Genomic DNA, 18940 nt, shown 5'->3' with positions numbered 1-18940 from the left:
GCCCAAACCCAATTAATTAATTAAATATCCCACCTCTCCTGGTGTCCTCTCCCTTTCTCCTTTCCTAATATATGCTGGCTTTAATCCCCTCCTCAGGCATCGTCACACTTCGTCTTCTGACTTTCCATTCGGCATTCAAATATAAGGGCTGATTAAGCTGTTTTTGATTTGGAGAAGCTGTTCAGTCAGTCAGTCAGTCAGTCAGCCAGTCAGTCAATCAATCAATCAATCAATCAATCAATCATCACCTCACTCTTGGGAAGGCTAAAATGAACGAAAGAGTCCCGCATCTCGATACAGGTTCATTCGCAGGCATCTTCAGGTAGGGCTGGGAGAGAATGGAGAGAGCTAGGGTTAATGGGCAACATGGACCAAAGGTCTGACTCAGTGTAAGGCAAATTCCTATATTCCTAAGGAGACGTGCAACATTTCAGAACTGGCACCCCACTCTTCTCTTGTACACCCGATGTTACAACTAAGCTGAGAGTTGGCTCCACCCCACATCAGTAAATGTCACGGTTGTTTGGAGATTTGGACCCAGGTTGGACAGTGTTCTCGAAGCTACGAACATGAGTTTGACCAAGCTGTGGGAGGCAGCGGAAGACAGGAGTGCCTGGCGTGCTCTGGTCCATGGGGTCACGAAGAGTCAGACACAACTAAATGACTAAACAACAACAACCACACACACACGCACACATTTCAGATTAAAGTTTTTCAATCACATATCCAACATACAACATAAAAACAAGATTCCAAAGAATCTCCTCCCCTCCCCCCCCCCTTTGTGGGTCCTATTGTTAACAGTTTCCTCCTGCATCTTTTATAATAATCCAGATCTTTTATAATAATCCAGATCTATGTCCAAAATTTCACCAATAAACTACAAACTATTCCAATCCTACTAATGATTTTAGCTGTTTACAGTGGTTTTTTAAGATAAATTATAAATTTTCCCCATTCCTTATTAAAAAATTGGTCTTCCTGATTTCTGATTCTTCCAGTCATTTTTGCCATTTAAGCATAACCCATCAACTCAGCCTGCCTTTCTTCTCTGGTAGGGACTTTATCTTCTTTCAATCTCTGGGCCAATAACATCTGCATAGCCATGGTCACATACATAAATAGTCTTTCCTGCTCCATTGGGATTTCAGCACCTTGGACCCAGGTCTTCTTGGCTAGCCTCCTAACTGTGCACAAGAAGAGCCCTGCCCATTTTGGGGCCCCCAAATTTGACACCCCCGCCTCTCACTCCATTCTAAATAATAGGTGCAGTGCCCTCCTGTTCCACCCCCAAGGCACCACACCAGGGTGATGGAACAGGTGGAGCTAACTTCTGTCCACCTCTGTGCCCACCACAAGCAGAACCTGAGACCGGAAGCACTCCCATAAGAACCTAAGACGAACCAGATGGACCAGGCTGATGGCCCATCTGGTCTAGCATCTTCATCTCACAGTGTCCACAGGCTTGCTGTCATCTACTGTACAGTAGACTTGCTTTCCAGTACACCTGTCGAACATGCCTAGGGAAGGTATCTTTCCATCCAGGGTAGTAAACACAGAAGGAAAGGACTTTGGCTTGGTACCTGCGGTGGCCAGGAAATCCAAGCAGGTGATGGGTATATGGTGATGCGTATAACGACTCGGTCTTTGTCCATGGAGTTTTCTTGGCAGGGATACTGGAGTGGCTTGCCGGTTCCTGCTCCAGGTGAATCACGTTTGGTCAAAACTCTCCACTATGACCTGCCCATCTTGGGTGGCCCTGCACGGCATAGCTCGTAGCTTCTCTGAGTTATTCAAGCCCCTTCGCCTCGGCAAGGCAGTGCCAACAAAGGCCCGTATAGTCAAAGCTATGGTTTTCCCAGTAGCGATGTATGGAAGTGAGAGCTGGACCATCAAGAAGGCTGATCGCCGAAGAATTGATGCTTTTGAATTCTGGTGCTGGAAGAGACTCTTCAGAGTCCCATGGACTGCAAGAAGATCAACCCTATCCATTCTGAAGCAAATCAGCCCTGAGTGCTCACTGGAAGGACAGATCCTGAAGCTGAGACTCCAATACTTTGATCACCTCATGAGAAGAGAAGACTCGGGGAAAATACCCTGATGTCGGGAAAGATTGAGGGCACAAGGAGAACAACAGAGGAGGAGATGGTTGGACAGTATTCTTGAAGCTACCAACATGAGTTTGACCAAGCTGCGGGAGGCAGCGGAAGACAGGTGTGCCTGGTGTGCTCTGGTCCATGGGGTCACGAAGACTAAACGACTAAACAACAGCAGCAAATAACGACTCGGTAGGCAAGCTAAAGCCCTTGGAAACTGGCCTGTGCGTGGCTGGGGCGTGGGTATGGATGGCTCTGTCAAGGCAGGAGGGGGCGGAGCGCAGGGAAGGGCGGAGGCTCCCGCGAGGTAGAGGGCGTCTCCTCGCCGCTTTCGGCGGCGTGCTTGGCATGAAGGCGCTCCATTCATTCCGAGACAGCCAGCGCGGGCGGCAGCGGCGAAGGGGAAAGGCGCACCTGGCCGGTGGCCGCGAGAAGGAGGCACCTAGCAGCTGGCCAGCGCCGATCGCCGGTCCCCGGACGACTCCCTGGCCATTTAAGCCGCCGGAGCTGCGATTGAAGGAGGAAAGGAAGAAAGGGGAGGGGGAAGGAGACCCCGGACTTCTCCAGCCATAAAGGAAGAGGAGGAGCGAGGAGGGGGGAGCAGCGAGGAGGGTGGGGGGAAAGAGGAGATGGGTCTCCTCCAGCGAGACGGAAAGGCTGTGCTGCGGATCTGACGGTGCCGCAGCTCCGAGAAGGCTCGCCATTGTTACCCCAGTTGGGAGAGCCGAGCCCACAGGCGCGCGCGCGCACATACACACACACACACACCTTCCGGCTGCCTCTGTGTCTCTCTCTGCGGGCGCTTCGTCTCTTTCCTGGGCTCTCCCGGGGCTCTGGCTGCTGCCGGAGCTCCACATCCAGGCGGCGTGGCGGCTCTGCTTCGGGGTCCTTCTCCCCCCGCGCCTCTCCTTTCCAATGGTCAGGGGTCATCTCGCCCAGGGACGGAGCAGCAGCGGCGCCCCGATGAGCTGCCTCTCCCGGCTGTGGCTCTTTGTTTTGCTCCTCAAGGTAAGAGATCGCTCGCCCCAGACACCAGCCATCGCTCCCTGTGCCAGGCTCCTTGGCGCTCTTCCTTTGGCCTGGGAAGGGTGGAAGGAGCTAGTGCAACACTCCTGTGTCTGTGGAGCAAAGAGGTTCCCCCCTCCCCGTTTCTTTCCCCGGTTTGTGTATTTATTGAGAAATCTCGGCAATCCTCCTCGGTGTTCCTCTGTCTCTCTCTCTATCTCTTTTCGCCCCCCGAGCTTGGGACTTTTCTGAAGCATGGCTAATAGGAGCTGGCACTCAAGGTCGCTTGGTGGGGATCCGCTTCCCAAGGCAAAATGAGGTCACTTTCAACACCACGAGCATCTCTCTCTCTCTCTCTCTCTCTCTGTGTGTGTGTGTGTCTGTGTGTGTGTCTGTGTCAGCCAGGAATGGCAGGCAAATGGAGGCAGGGGGCAGCTTGGCTGGTTTGATCACCGGGCTGGTTGTCTGGTTGGTGGTGGAGACGGAGGGTTGGAAAAGGTGGCGGTGCGTTTGGTGATTCGAGGCAAGGTGTGCGTGGGCTGCTTTCCGGGTCTTTGTTGTGGTGTTTCTTCAAGGGAACATGTTGCATGGCTCTCCTCTGCTCCTGCGACTGGCCTGGAGGAGCCAGGGTGAAGGGGGCTGGGTGAATCTGCATCTCAGGGCTTAATCTGAAGTGGGGTGGTTCAATTAAGTCCCTCCTTGAGTCCCTCCTGGCTCAACCCTGGGGCCAGGGAAAGCCCTAACGAGCATCTGTCTTTGCTTCATTGCTCTTCTTTACAAGTCTGGTGAATTGAAGGGTAGGAAAGGTCCTAAGCTCAGGCGGAGAACACTTGCTTTGCATGCAGAAGGTCCTGGGTTCAATCCCTGACGTCTCCCAAGTAAGTCTGGGAAATACCCCAGTCTAAAAGCCACTTGACATTTAGTTAGACCAAAAGAGCATCTGATTCAAAAGAAGAGACAACTGGTCTGTCTGCTTCAGGATTGTTGACTCCTGCCTTTGCAAACCTGGGGTCCTCCTGGTGTTTTGAACCAGTTTGATGGAAGCTGGTCTACAGGGTATCGGATGGAGGTCTTTCTAAACCCTGCCTGGGATTGAACCTGGGAGCTTCTGTATGCAAAACACCTGCTTGACCATACACAGAGAGAAGTGAGAACAGATAACTTGGCTTTATAGTCCTGGTGAGGTGAAGTGCCTCCTGCTCAATTTGACAGACTGTTTATGGGTGGGGAGCAGGAGTGGGGAATTTCATTCCCTGGAGGCGAGTGAAATTCTTATCAAATTTTGGGGTGCTACCTGCTTGCTGTCAGTGTTGTCAGAGGTTCCCTGTCTCTCCCACCCCATTCTTCAGAAACTTAGTTTTGCCAGCACCTGTTGCTGCAAGAGCAGAGCCACCATTTTTCTCCTCTCAGAATCCCCTTTGGAATTCTGGGTAGAAGAAAGGGCACCCAGGTGGATCTCCATGGATGAAAAACTAAGTTTAAAAAGAGAACGCCTGGTGGCACTGTGGGTTAAACCACAGAGCCTAGGGCTTGCCGATCAGAAGGTCGGCGGTTCGAATCCCCGCGACGGGGTGAGCTCCCGTTGTTCGGTCCCTGCTCCTGCCAACCTAGCAGTTTGAAAGCATGAAGTGCAAGTAGATAAATAGGTACTGCTCTGGCGGGAAGGTAAACGGCGTTTCCGTGCGCTGTTCTGATTCGCCAGAAGCAGCTTAGTCATGCTGGCCACATGACCTGGAAGCTGTACGCCGGCTTCCTCGGCCAGTAAAGCAAGATGAGTGCCTCGGCCAGTAAAGCAAGATGAGTGACTGAACCTAATGGTCAGGGGTCCCTTTACCTTTATCCTTAAGGCTCTGTAGCTTTCTGTAAATTTTGCCAGCCCCTGCACTCCCCAAATCAGGAGTTTCATTATAACTTCAACATATACACACCATCTTGAGATGAAAGTTGTTCATAGAGAACTCTCAGCTCAGCTCTACATTAGCCTGTGGTTGTAAGAGAAAAGATACCTTGGGACAAATCAGGGGTGAGAATCCTGTGGCCTGGCAGAAACCACCAAGACTCCATCTCTCACCATCCCTGAGCATTGGCCATGCTAGAAGGGGTTGATAGGAGTTGGAGTCTAACAAGCTGTAGGGCCACAAATTCCCCATCCCTGAAATTAGCGATTTTTCTTCATTAGTTTCCAGTATAGATTTTCAGAGTGCTTCAACCCCACCTTCCAGAGTGCCTTAATCAGTTAAAACAAGGCAATCCCTCCCCATGAGCTGTCTAAAAAGACAGGGCACACAAGGAAAAGGGGGTGGGGAGGAAGAAGGGGGGAAAGCAAACATTTTAAAAAATAATATAGAGGCCAATATTATTATTTTTAAAAAAACACACACCATTTCTCCAGCTTGGTGCAAAGAAATTTTAAAAAATTGGGAATCACATCCACACTTGGATCCAACTTACATTAGATTAAATTATATATAAATGGATCAGCGCCAAATAGTTGCACCTCTGCTATGTCAAAACAACTCCTTGCTACTTTCCCTCTTTTGGTATATTAAACATTTGTTGGATCAAAAGTTCTCTCCTAATTCCTCAGATATTGGCAAACATGGTGACAGCCCTATCCACATATGTTATTAGGCAATGGTGACTGAACGACAATCGCTTTGTCATGAGGCCCATTAGCTTCTGTGTTTTCTGGATTCTGATGTCTTTTTCTCAAGTCACCAACTTACAGCTAGGAAGAGTTTTGAGGGAGAAGGAGCTATCCGTTCAGCACTGCAGACCCAATCTCCATTCATATACTACTGTGCAGAGCAGCTAAGGAGTTTTCCATAGCTAATGGGCTTACACGCTCATACCTGAACACACTCTTTGGAAATAAGCTAAACTGGTTTCAGCGGAACGTACTTCTGCATAATGTGCTTAGGATCAGTCTGTTAGAAGGAGAGAAATATACAGCCTGTGAAACTGCCTTAGACTGAGTCCATCTAGTTTGACATTGTCAACATAGATTGGGAGTGACTCTCCAGGGTCTCAGAAAGAGGTCTTTCCCAGCCCATTCTGGAGATTGAAGCTGGGATTTTTTGCAGTCAAAGCATGCACTCTCTACCACTGTGCTAAGGCCCCAGTTCCCCGCAGTCCCATCAACTCTTGTTGATTACTAATTGAACATGCAAATATCCTACATTGTTCTTGCAACCAGCTGGGTTTGCTTGCACCCAACTGAGAGCCAATGTCCAGGAAGGAGCCATTGTGTGGACTCGGAGCAGGGACTGGAAACCTGTAACCCTCCAAAGTTGCTGGGTGCCAGCTCCCACTGGCCTCAGACAGCATAGCCAATGATCAGGGATAATTTCCTGACTCAAATCAGTGTTCTGGCTCTTACCTTGAAGACCCCATGAGACATATGCCCACCCTACCTTAGGGATTGCCTGCTTCTGAATTATTCTCATCCCCACCCCCATTCCCTCTGCTCATCTGGAGAGGCTCTGCTCCACAATGGCACCTGCTTTGCTTTCCCTTTGCTTTCCCAGTTTGTCCAGCTGCCTTGCTTGTTGCCAGATCAAGACTTTTATTGACGCAGGCCTTTCTGAGCCGATCATTTTGTCTCCTTTATGCTGCTGCTTGTAGAAAAGGAGGAGAGGTTTTAGGTCATGGTGTCCATTTTGGTAGGACTCTGTGATTGAAATCTTGAGAAATTACTGCTGCTTTGGACATTTTTATTGGAAAAGCTGGTGGTGGATGTTGGGAAGCCCATAGCTGTGTGAGGACTGGCTCAGCCTGGGGATCAGGTGGACATTTTGACATGCTTCTTTCCACAACTGGGGTGGGGAACCTCAGGCATGAGGGCCAAATGTCACCCTCCAAGCCTCTCCCCAATACTGTTCTAAGACTTCATCTTTCACCAGTCTTACTCTGCACTCCCCTCGAATGCTTCTGCCTGGCTGGAATGTGCCCTTGAACTGTGAAAGGAGCTCTTGCTTGCTTGCTTGGATGGAGGATGAAGATCTGTGTGAGTGGAAACCTCTGACTATGGTGTGGCTGGAATGTACCCCACTGTTCAAAGGAAAGAGTGGCAGCCTTTGCCCCACCCACTTCCCTCCCTTGTCGCACTCACCAATTGCATGCTGCCCCTGGAAAGTTGCTAGTAAAGGAATGTGGCCCCTTGCTGTCGAACAATGGCTGTCAGAGGCATTGGCAATCCACTGCATTAACAGGGAACTGGTCCACTTAGCTCCATATTGTCGACACTGGCTGGCAGTGACTCCGGACTTCAGACCAGGGTGTCTCCCAGCTCTATTTAGAGATATTGAGGATGGAGCCTGAGAGCTTTTGTGTGCAAAGCAGATGCGCTACAGTCTTCTCCAGTGACATGGAATGAGTTTCACTTGTCTTTGGTCAGCTTTTTGGTGTTAGCTGTTGTCTTTTAGCTTTTATTGCATTGTGGCTCATTTCGTACTTCAGCTTTTATTATAATTTATTATTGTTGTTGTTACTGCCTGGGATCTATTCCAGTGATGTGTGACTTAGTCATGTCACGGGACATGTACCTACAGGACCGCCTCTCCCGGTATGGACCTTAAGGTCCATAAATAGCAACACCCTAGTAGTCCTGGGCTCTAAGGAAGTTAGATTAGCTTCAACCAGAGCCAGGGCCTTTTCAACACTGGCTCCGGCCTGGTGGAACGCTCTGTCTCATGAGATCAGGGCCCTGCAGGATCTGATTTCTTTGCCTGTAAGACAGAGTTGTTCCACCTGGCCTTTGGCTTGGAGCCAATTTGATTCCCTCCCCCTCTTTCTTTTTCCTTTCTCCTCCTGTGATGAGGCTGTATTTTAATGTTTCAATATTTTAATGTTGTACTTTAATCTTGTTTTTAAGTTGTATTCATTCAACTTGTTTTTATTATTGCTTGTTAGCCGCCCTGAGCCTGGCCTTAGCAGGGGAGGGCGGGGTATAAATAAAAATTAGTATTATTATTAAAAGTAAAATAATCTGAGCTACGATGCCTTGGCTTCAGATCCTGCCTGAGCCACACGCTAGCTAACCTTAGTCGAGTCCTTCTCTCTGCTTCCAACTAACAATGCAAGAGGACAATAGCAGTGTCTTTCCTGCAAGACTGCTAGAAGTATCACTGAGCTATTGTCCCAGTTCAGCTAAATAGCTAGAACCATGGTCAGATGTGATCTAAATGACATGCACTGGTTAACAAACCAGGATATCAAGCCATGATTCAACCCGTTTGTTTTAACAAACTAGAGTTAGAATAAGCCACAGTTCCTGGAGTTGGACATAATGGGAAACAATGGCTCTGCTCATATGCAGAGCTATGTGTGATCAAATGTAAATGGTTGATCCTGATTGCCCTGTCCTGAGATGGGTTGCCCCACTGAGTCTGCTCCCTGATGCTCACACATTTTGGAGGGATGCCTTCAAGAGAGCACCTACGCACTATAGATGTCCTGATCTATACATCAGTGTTTATACATCAGAAGCTGCTCAAATGTAGATGCTTCTCTGGAAGCAACCACATTGAATGCATGACTGTTGAGAGGAGAGGGACATCAGCCAGATGCACAGTCCTGTTTACCCTCAATATTGTCTAGTCCTACACCCAGGTAACATCTGAATAGGCATTGGTGTTTAGTCAAAAGTGGAAGGGTTTCAGTTTATTTATTGATACTTGGCCAAAGGTATACAAAAGTTCACACCCACCCTGTGGAACGCCCTCCCACCAGATTTCAAAGAGGGGAAAAAACCTACCAGACTTTTAGAAGACATCTGAAGGCTGCCCAGTTTAGGGAAGCTTTTAATGTTTAACAGACTATTGTATTTTAATATTTTGTTGGAAGCTGCCCAGAGGGGATGGGGAAACCCAGCCAGATGGGTGGGGTATTATTATTATTATTATTATTATTATTATTATTATTATTATTTACTGAAATAAAAGGGATTGTTTAATATAAAAAGGAACAGAGGCAGAAAGAAAAAATAAAATAAAAAAGGAAATAAAGGAAAGAAGAGAGAGAGAAAATAAAGAAAGATAAAAAGACTTCCAGTTCTCTGTCCTGCAGCTAAATATGGTATTCACTCATTAATTTCTATCTTCTGTAACCCCCCCACCCCCCCGTCTTCAAATCCAAATACTGCAATTTCCAATCTGGATATTACAAGTGGAGGGGTTTCAGACAGGGGTCTCTCCACAAAAGACAAAAGATGTATATGATCTGAAGAGAAACTAGAGTATGAGGGGTCTCTCCCAACCATACTTGGAGCTGCCGGGGATTGAACCTGGGACCATCTGCATGCTAGACAGATGCTCTGCCATTGAGCTACGGCCCTTAATGCACGCAACTAATTTAGGACTAATAATTTCAATGGATCGATTCTAACTTAGTTGGATACAACCTATTGCCTTTGGGAACCTATTCCCCCATCTTGACCATCTCTAGGTCAAGTGCGCTGAGTGTTTGACTATCACATTGCCTGTGCTCACAGCATATTCCCAGTCTCATGGCTGCACCAGCGACACGCTGATAGAAGAAAGAGCCAGTGCCATCTATATTACCTTTGCCCCCCTCGCCAGCCCCTTCCAATTACTGCAGAGCCAGATAGAACAGGGTCAGCGTATTTTCTTGACGGATTCATTTCTCTGAGTTCTGCTTAACACTGCAAGCTTGGTTACACATGACATTTTAGTCTGTGAGCCTGTTGGTCCTTCTTCCCCCCTCCACCCCCCGGAGTGCATTTCATACGCTCCACGAAACTTTGCTACAGAGAGAGCTGCCAGCCACCCAGGCTCTGTGCCATTGGCTGTAATTAACATTGCGCTCAGATGACAGCGTACAGCACATATGCAAAAGAAAGAAATAAAAGCCAGCGCCCGAGAGTTCCCGATCTCTTCCCCAAGAGAGAACGGTGATGGTCATTTTTCACATGACTAAGCCTTAATCATTAGCGTTGCTTGGAAATGGGTGTGTCCTTTCCTTAAAATCCTGGTCCTGTAAACCTTCGATTCAGCAACACAAGCATGAAACTTGCAGAAAGCAGCTGGCAGGGATGCCAATTTGCATAAAATATTTTTTGGGGGGGGGCAGGTAAGACCCACCCTAGGTAATCAATTGCAAGATGTGGCACATGCACCCCATTTGAATGGCACTGCCCATCAACTTTTGGGATTCTCACTCCCCTCAAATACTTTATGGGGGGCGGGGGTGAAGGGACCTCAGCCCCTAGGAGTTGGCTCCTATGATAGCTGGGAACACTAAAGCCAAGAGAATCTCATCGTGTTGGAGGGAGAAAGCTCTGCTCCACTGGTCTAAATAGGCCTGTGAGTCTGTTTCAGCCAAGTCATATCTATGTGCCCTACTGTCAGGCGTCAGGGAATCTGATCCCCACCCCCCAGGCAGGCTGCCAGGGATAAATAGACAAGAAAAACTCTTACCAAAGTCATTTATTCAATATTCACAGAGAGAGGCTTAGAAAGGGAGCCACTTGGAGTAATGGCATTGCTCAGAGTAATCTCCACCCCCTTCCCTTCTCAATCGTCAACAGCACCACTCCTATTACGGTGGCTTGCCTCTTTTCTCTCCTACTTTCAGTGCTCACTGGGTTTTGGGAGAAGGGGTGGTGGTGGTCTGGAATGCTTTCTAATGCTAATGTGTCAACCAGCTGCTCTGGCTCTGCTTCTCCCCTCCTCTTCTCCCATTTTTTCCCCAGCTTTGTCCCTCATCTATCTCTACCTTCTGCAAACTACTGTTGTAAATCTACACTGTCTTCCTCTTCTCTGTGTGGTGCAGGAGGAGAGGGGGCAGTCTCCACCATGTGGGAATGTTCAGGGATGCAGAAGAGGATATATTGTTTGGTTATAGCCTTTCCAACTTGTGTTAACAAGTTCACAATTTAGCAGAGTAACATCCCCCTTTTTAAACTCACAGCGGAGTAACAACTGTTCTGATATTTACCCCTTATTCCCTCATAAAAAATAAGACACGACACATTCTTCTATAAAAGTATAAAAAGAGTTTACTCACATTCTGTTCACAATCGGATCCCAGAAGGCAGACTTAGCTTAGAAAAGTAACATACACCTGGAAACTATCTCATAAGGAGACAGTCCCTTTGTCCTCTCTTGGCTGAAGAGAGCATCTTTGGCTAAACAGATGTTGCTTCTTTGATGTATGTAGTCAAAGAGAGAGAGATGGCGGCCAGTCCTGTGCTTTTGTTACCTGCACAGGTGAGGCCATGCCCACCTCTAGTCACATGCAGAGGAAGTCTGTCCCAGCCCAGAAGGAAACAGGAAGTTTACCTGCTGGCTGGACAAACATTCCTCCCCGTGTGTAAACATGTTCACTCTAGGAATGTTGTACTTGACTGCTCTTGTGTTTCACATCCCACACACCATTCTTCCTCAGTCCAGCCCCTGACACCTACGCTTGACACCAGAACTTTCCCTGAGTGCAGAGCTACATAAGAAGAACCCTGCTGGATGAGGCCAATGGCCCATCTCGTCCAGCATCCTGTTCCTACAGTGGCCAACCAGATACCTGTGGGAAGCCTGAAAGGACCCAGGAGCAACAGCCACTCTCTCCACTGGTATTCAAAGGCATAATGCAGGCATAGGCAAACTTGGCCCTCCAGATGTTTTGCAACTACAACTCCCATCATCCCTGACCACTGGTCCTGTTAGCTAGGGATTATGGGAGTTGTAGTCCCAAAACATCTGGAGGGCCGAGTTTGCCTATGCCTGGCATAATGCCTCTGGCAGTGGAGGTGGAGCTTAGATATCATGGCTAGGAGTCACTGATAGCCTCATCTTCCATGAATTGATCTAATGTTCTAAAGCCATCCAGGTGGGTGACCATCAGTGCCTCTGATGGGAGCAAATTCCAGAGGTTAGCTATGCACTGAGATTAAAATATACTCTGTGTGCAGCATTATGGCCAGGATGGATAAGCCTGTTGCCCTCCAGAGGTTGTGAGAATGCAGCTCCCATCAGCCCCAGGTCTGCCATGTTTGGGAGTCCAACAGCATCTGCACAGCCACAGGTCCCCCTCCTAGCGCAGCAAGCCAGAAGATGATGAAGACAACAGCTTAGTGTTGACTCCAAAGGCTGGGGTGATGGTTTGAAACAGGGATGTTCAAAGAAGCACAAACGCCTCGGCTTCAGTGAAAGCAGCCCTAAGTGGAGCTCCCACAGCTCCCTTCCCTTGAGCATGCTGGCCCAAATTTGGCTTGCACCCAGCTGCTGCCACTCCCTGCTCACTCTGCCAGTCCTTCTCCCGGGGGAGGTGGAAGAAGAAGGAGATGACTTGCTAACAAGGAGAGGGTTGGAAGCAGCAGTGGTGGCGGACATTCCCAGAGGCAGGAACTGATGCCGATTGCCTCTTTGCTCTGGGGATTCATAGACATGACTCTAAGCCTCCTAATCCCTGGCTGGCAGTGATGCTCCACTTGTCATTTGCTGCTGAGGAGGAGGTGGAGGTCTAGGCTACTTTCCAAAAGTTTTCGCTTGTGTGGAAAGTAAGTGTTCTGTGGCACTCTTGACAGCACCCTGGCAAAATGACAGGTTGTCTGGTTACCGTCTGTCCTCTGATCCCAGTTGATCCTCCCTCAAACCTCAATAGACCTCTAAATACCAGTTGTTGAGTCCTGCTTGTGGGTTTTCCATTAGCACCCAGTTGGCCACTGGGAGAACGAGGTGCTGGACTTAGATGGGCCTCCAGGCTGATGTAGCAGCCCTCTTATGTGCAGATACCTAGTTACGAGTTACATATTCTACATCACGTTTTATGGGTGCATTTCTGCATAATTTTCTGTCTTTACTCTTCTGGTTTGCCCTTGAGTGCCTGTACAATTAAACACTGTGTCTGTATCAAGCACAGTGCAAATTCACTTCAGATAAAATTAAAAGCCAATAAATCTACATTAAGGGCCTTTACTGTATTTTCAGCGCCTGCTAAAAAGCCTTTTTGTTTAGGCTAGCCTGTCCAGACACATAGATGTTGTTATGTTTTGATCTCTTTTTAATTTACTGTTGATTTTAATATGTCTTTCATATGTTTTAACGACTTCTTCTTAACTGCTTTTATCGATAATTTTAATTTCTTATAAGCCCTTAGAGGTTTTGTTACTAGGAAGCGGTATATAAATTTTACTAAATAATTTAGCAAACATAAAACTTAGGGAAGTGCTGGGTGAGATCCCATGGACAGTAATACTAAAAGGAAAGGGAGTTCATGATGGCTGGGAGTTTGTTAAGAGGGAGATAGTAAAAGCACAACTTCAGGCAATACCAACGAGACGGAAACATGGAAGGTGCCTAAAGAAGCCAGGGTGGCTATCTAAAGAACTTTTAACTGAGTTAAGATTAAAAAAGGATGTGTACAAAAAACAGAAAAGGGGGGAAACCACCAAAGAGGAATTCAAACAAATAGCCAGCACATGTAGACACAAAGTCAGAAAAGCTAAAGCACAGAATGAACTCAGGCTTGCTAGAGAGGTTAAAAGCAACAAAAAAGGCTTTTATGGGTATGTTCGTAGCAAAAGGAAGAACAAAGAAACAGTGGGGTCACTCAGAGGAGAAGATGGTGAAATGCAAACAGGGGACACAGAAAGGGCTGAACTCCTCAATGCCTTCTTTGCCTCAGTCTTCTCCGATAAAGAAAACAATGCCCGACCTGAAGAATTTGGAGCAAATGATTCAGCAGAGGAAACACAGCCCAGAATAACTAAGGAGATAGTACAAGAATACTTGGCTAGTTTAGATGTATTCAAGTCTCCAGGGCCAGATGAACTGCATCCAAGAGTATTAAAAGAACTGGCAGATGTGATCTCAGAACCACTGGCAGTCATCTTTGAGAATTCCTGGAGAACAGGCGAAGTCCTGGCAGACTGGAGGAGGGCAAATGTTGTCCCTATTTTCAAAAAGGGGGAAAGAGAGGACCCAAATAATTACCGCCCAGTCAGTCTAACATCAATACCAGGGAAGATTCTGGAGCAGATCATTAAGCAAACAGCCTGTGAGCACCTAGAAAGGAATGCTGTGATCACCAATAGTCAGCATGGATTTCTGAAAAATAGGTCATGTCAGACTAACCTGATCTCGTTTTTTGACAGAATTACAAGCCTGGTAGATGAAGGGAACACAGTGGATGTAGCCTACCTTGATTTCAGCAAGGCATTTGACAAGGTGCCCCATGATATTCTTGTAAAGAAGCTGGTAAAATGCGGTCTTGACTATGCTACCACTCAGTGGATTTGTAACTGGCTGACTGACCGAACCCAAAGGGTGGTCATCAATGGTTCATAGAATCATAGAATCATAGAGTTGGAAGAGACCACAAGGGCCATCGAGTCCAACCCCCTGCCAAGCAGGAAACACCATCAGAGCACTCCTGACATATGGTTGTCAAGCCTCTGATTAAAGACCTCCAAAGAAGGAGACTCCACCACACTCCTTGGCAGCAAATTCCACTGTCAAACAGCTCTTACTGTCAGGAAGTGGCACTATTACTTGACAGATTAGAGAACTGGGCCAAAACAAACAAGATGAATTTTAACAGGGAGAAATGTAAAGTATTGCACTTGGGCAAAAAAAAAATGAGAGGCACAAATACAAGATGGGTGACACCTGGCTTGAGAGCAGTACATGTGAAAAGGATCTAGGAGTCTTGGTTGACCACAAACTTGACATGAGCCAACAGTGTGACACGGCAGCTAAAAAAGCCAATGCAATTCTGGGCTGCATCAATAGGAGTATAGCATCTAGATCAAGGGAAGTAATAGTGCCACTGTATTCTGCTCTGGTCAGACCTCACCTGGAGTACTGTGTCCAGTTCTGGGCACCACAGTTCAAGAAGGACACTGACAAACTGGAATGTGTCCAGAGGAGGGCAACCAAAATGGTCAAAGGCCTGGAAACGATGCCTTATGAGGAACGGCTAAGGGAGCTGGGCATGTTTAGCCTGGAGAAGAGGAGGTTAAGGGGTGATATGATAGCCATGTTCAAATATATAAAAGGATGTCACATAGAGGAGGGAGAAAGGTTGTTTTCTGCTGCTCCAGAGAAGCGGACATGGAGCAATGGATCCAAACTACAAGAAAGAAGATTCTACCTAAACATTAGGAAGAACTTCCTAACAGTAAGAGCTGTTCAACAGTGGAATTTGCTGCCAAGGAGTGTGGTGGAGTCTCCTTCTTTGGAGGTCTTTAAGCAGAGGCTTGACAACCATATGTCAGGAGTGCTCTGATGGTGTTTCCTGCTTGGCAGGGGGTTGGACTCGATGGCCCTTGTGGTCTCTTCCAACTCTATGATTCTATGATTCTATGATTAAATGATGTATCAATGCCAGCTAGCCAGAGACCTAAAACCTATAAAGTATATCATGAGAATAAATAAAATCAGATTGGTCAGGTTCACCAATGGCTTTCTGAAAGTAAGTATGTCTTGGCCAGCCTCATAACAAACAGAAGTGAATGAGTGTCAGATGATCACAATGAAACTCAACACATTTGATTGATGGGGCCTTTGGAGAGACCTCAAAGCACATGGTTGTTGGCTAAACAGCATTTTGGGTACCCACTAAATATTTTCTGAAACGTTGGGCTGAAGGTGTGGCTAGAGCAGTGATCGCCAAACTTGGCTCTCCAGCTGTTTTGGGACTACAATTCCCATAATCCCTGACCACTGGTCCTGTTAGCTAGGGATGGTGGGAGTTGTAGTCCCAAAACAGCTGGCGGGCCAAGTTTGGCCATCACTGTGCTAGAGAGACCTATATCATCACTCAGTGGTCCTGTTCTATCTCCTAAATATGCAAAAACCGAAATGATCCCTTCTTCTTTTTACAAAAAAAGGAAAACACATTACTCTTTCCAACAAATGAAATAAATCCCTTTTGTGTTAGGATTATTGAATTACTTATTTTGTGGTTGAAACAAAATCTTTAAGCAGTGCTTTCCAGCTTGGCGATGGATCTGAAATGAAGTAAAAAAAAAAAAAAAGCCCAGAAATGTGCAAATGTAATACCGAAAGCAAGGAGAGAGGCTAATCTCCGTGTGCTGGGAAATGACTTTGTCTTTGAAATGAAGCCAAATGTATGGCCTCATTTTTAATGTAGCTGCACATTGCAGTAGTCCATCCGCCCCTATCACCCCTCCACCATGTAACTGTGTATTTCATAAGGAGAGCTTGTTGTACGGGAAGGAGAAAGAATAGCCAGACCAAGTTACTGTAGATTGTTTGCAGGTTTTTGAGCACCCAGCTGATGGAAGAGCAGGATATTCATTTGCATCTGCGTCATGGCATTGGCTAGCTGCTCTTGTTGCCAGCCAATATGCACCCCTGCCAGAGATCGCTAGCTGTTGCCTGTGATTTGTTGAGCGTGAGTATAGGTGGCTTGCTGGGAAGCAAGGACCCCCCTCCTGACTAGTATGCCATACCCTCCAAGTTCCCCGAATTTCCAGGGACAGTCCGGGAATTATGAAAGCCATCCCAGCTTCCGTTTGATCCCAAAATGTCCCTGTTTTCCCCACCAGTGCTGCCACCGCTGAGCTCAGGGAAGAGGATGAGCTGATGCTTGTCCCAAGCAGCAGCGATGAGGGAGCTTCTCATGGTTGCCACTGCCAGCCTTCTCCCTTGGGCAGCTCATCGGGGCTTCTGGAGAGAGGGCAAGGAGCATGAGAGGCTGCCATTTCCAAGCCCCAGCTCTGTGTGACATACCTGCTCTGAGGGGCCGGGCTGCCCCGGGCGGGAAGAAAGGGGGAGTGAAGTGGAGCGCAAGAAATCTTGATTTTAAAAATAAACATTTTGTGTGTCTGCATCTCATCTTGCCCATTTCTAAAATTTATTTATTGCTGTGTTTTTCTTTTCTTTTTGTGAATCTACCAAGAATAAAATACAGTGGTACCTCGGGTTAAGAACTTAATTAGTTCTGGAGGTCTGTTCTTAACCTGAAACTGTTCTTAACCCGAGGTACCACTTTAGCTAATGGGGCCTCCCGCTGCCGCCGTCACGCGATTTCTGTTCTCATCCTGAAGCAAAGTTCTTAACCCGAGGTACTATTTCTGGGTTAGCGGAGTCTGTAACCTGAAGCGTCTGTAACCCGAGGTACCATTGTAACATAGAATCAGGATTAAGGGGTTTTCTTAGGATGGTTGAGGGCGTGTGATCCATTGGTGTAGTGGTGCCAGCACTCACCCTTCTTCTGACAGGAAGTGAGGGGACAAAAAATCAGGGGTTGAGGAGGATCAATTTTTCTTGAGGGGGGGAGTGAGAAATGTCCCTATTTTCATCTGGGGAATGTTGGAGGGTGTGGCATGTAAATAACATCAGAATATCCTGCTGCCTCAGTCCAATGGTGTTGGGTTGAAATGAACGACAGACGAGTGGTGGGTGTCATATGGGAGGCATCTCCCGAGCATGTCTCGGGGAGTCTGTTTTATTGAATATTACAGCATTGCCACATATGTGCTTGTTGCTGATTGGTCAACACAAGTATAAAGCAAAGGTTGCATATAGGCATCAATCATCAATAGATTAAAGGCTGGGAAAGGGAACACAGAATTGGACAGGCATGAAAACCTCCTTATTAAACTATTACTAGTGATTAATATAGCAAGACTTAAACAATTACTAGTGATTAATATATAGCATTCATCCGTAGATGTGGTCAACCAAGCACTAAGAACAGGTCAGGATGCAATGTCTCATGAACTCATGGTGAACTGAACATTCTAGGGTGATGTGCAGAAGCAAAACTTTCCTTCACAATGGTCCATCCCCAATGCTAGCTTGTATATTTGGAAATGTTCCTCATGCAACCTGAGAGTGCTCATCAGAAAACCAGGATTGGTTGCTGCTCTCCATTGAGAGTGTACTGCTGGCAGAGGTGAGGCTGGTGCCACATAATGGTGTAGAACAGCCCTTAGCAGGCCCTTGGAATTAGATTCTCTCCAAGTGAAAAACCTAAGTAAACAACAGAGCCCCGTGATTCCTCTACAAGAAAACAATGCGTCTTCAAGAAGGTTACAGGGTGCGTATGTGTTTATATGTGTGAGAGCAGCAAATAACGGATTAGCAAATCCTTTCGCAAAAAAGCCTTATGTTTCTGAGAGCACTTCTTTGATTTTGAGCAGGAAATGTAAGCAGAATAACCGAAACAAACAAGAGAAATAATCAAAACAAACATAATGACTCACAAAGTGTGTGTAGGCATGCACTCCTCATTGTCTTCCCCATCAATCCTGCTTCTGTAGAGCTGTGATGAATACATGGTGGTTTGGACCTGTGGGATCTCTCTTTGAAGAGCTTCTTCAGCTTATTCATGGAGGCTTCCTCACTGTAGACTTTCAAGCATCAGCAGGTAGGTTAGGATGATCTGTGTGAAGCCAGAGGTAGCAATAGCTGGCATGGCTCCATTATCCATTCACTTGTTGACTGAAAACTTAAGAATCATTTTGGACCGAGAGACTTCTGGCAGTTACCACACTGTGAGAAGTAATGCTACAGGGAACCAGGCAGAGGGCCTTCTTGGTAGCGGCACCCACCCTCTGGTAAAAAGGTAAAGGACCTTGGATGCTTAAGTCCAGTCAAAGGTGACTATGGGGTTGCGGTGTCGATATCGCTTTCAGGCTGAGGGAGCCAGCGCTTGTCCACAGACAGCTTTCCAGGTCATGTGGCCAGCAAGACTAAACCGCTTCTGGCACAACAGAACACCGTGATGGAAACCAGAACCCACAGAAATGTTGTTTACCTTCCTGACGCAGCAGTACCTATTTATCTACTTGCACTGGTGTGCTTTCGAACTGCTAGGTTGGCAGAAGCTGGGATGGAGCAACGGGAGCTCAC

At 47.1% G+C, this 18940-nt stretch overlaps 1 protein-coding gene across 2 annotated transcripts in view; it reads left to right on the top strand.

Annotated features, from left to right (window-relative positions):
- The first annotated feature begins 2383 nt into the window (after nt 1–2383).
- Nucleotides 2384–18940, top strand: part of PTPRO (protein tyrosine phosphatase receptor type O) — a 149956-nt gene continuing 133399 nt past the window's right edge. For both annotated transcript variants that reach the window (XM_079992221.1, XM_079992219.1), the window contains exon 1: nt 2384–3104. In XM_079992221.1, coding sequence (XP_079848347.1) covers nt 3012–3104 — 93 coding nt within the window. In that variant the 5' untranslated portion in view covers nt 2384–3011. The remainder of the gene's footprint in view (nt 3105–18940) is intronic.

The sequence above is a fragment of the Podarcis cretensis genome (genome assembly GCF_951804945.1).
Source record: "Podarcis cretensis genome assembly, chromosome: 10".
In the NCBI taxonomy this organism is placed as follows: domain Eukaryota; kingdom Metazoa; phylum Chordata; class Lepidosauria; order Squamata; family Lacertidae; genus Podarcis; species Podarcis cretensis.
The sequence above is the reverse complement of the archived record's forward strand: the minus strand, read 5'-3'. Positions and strand labels throughout refer to the sequence as shown.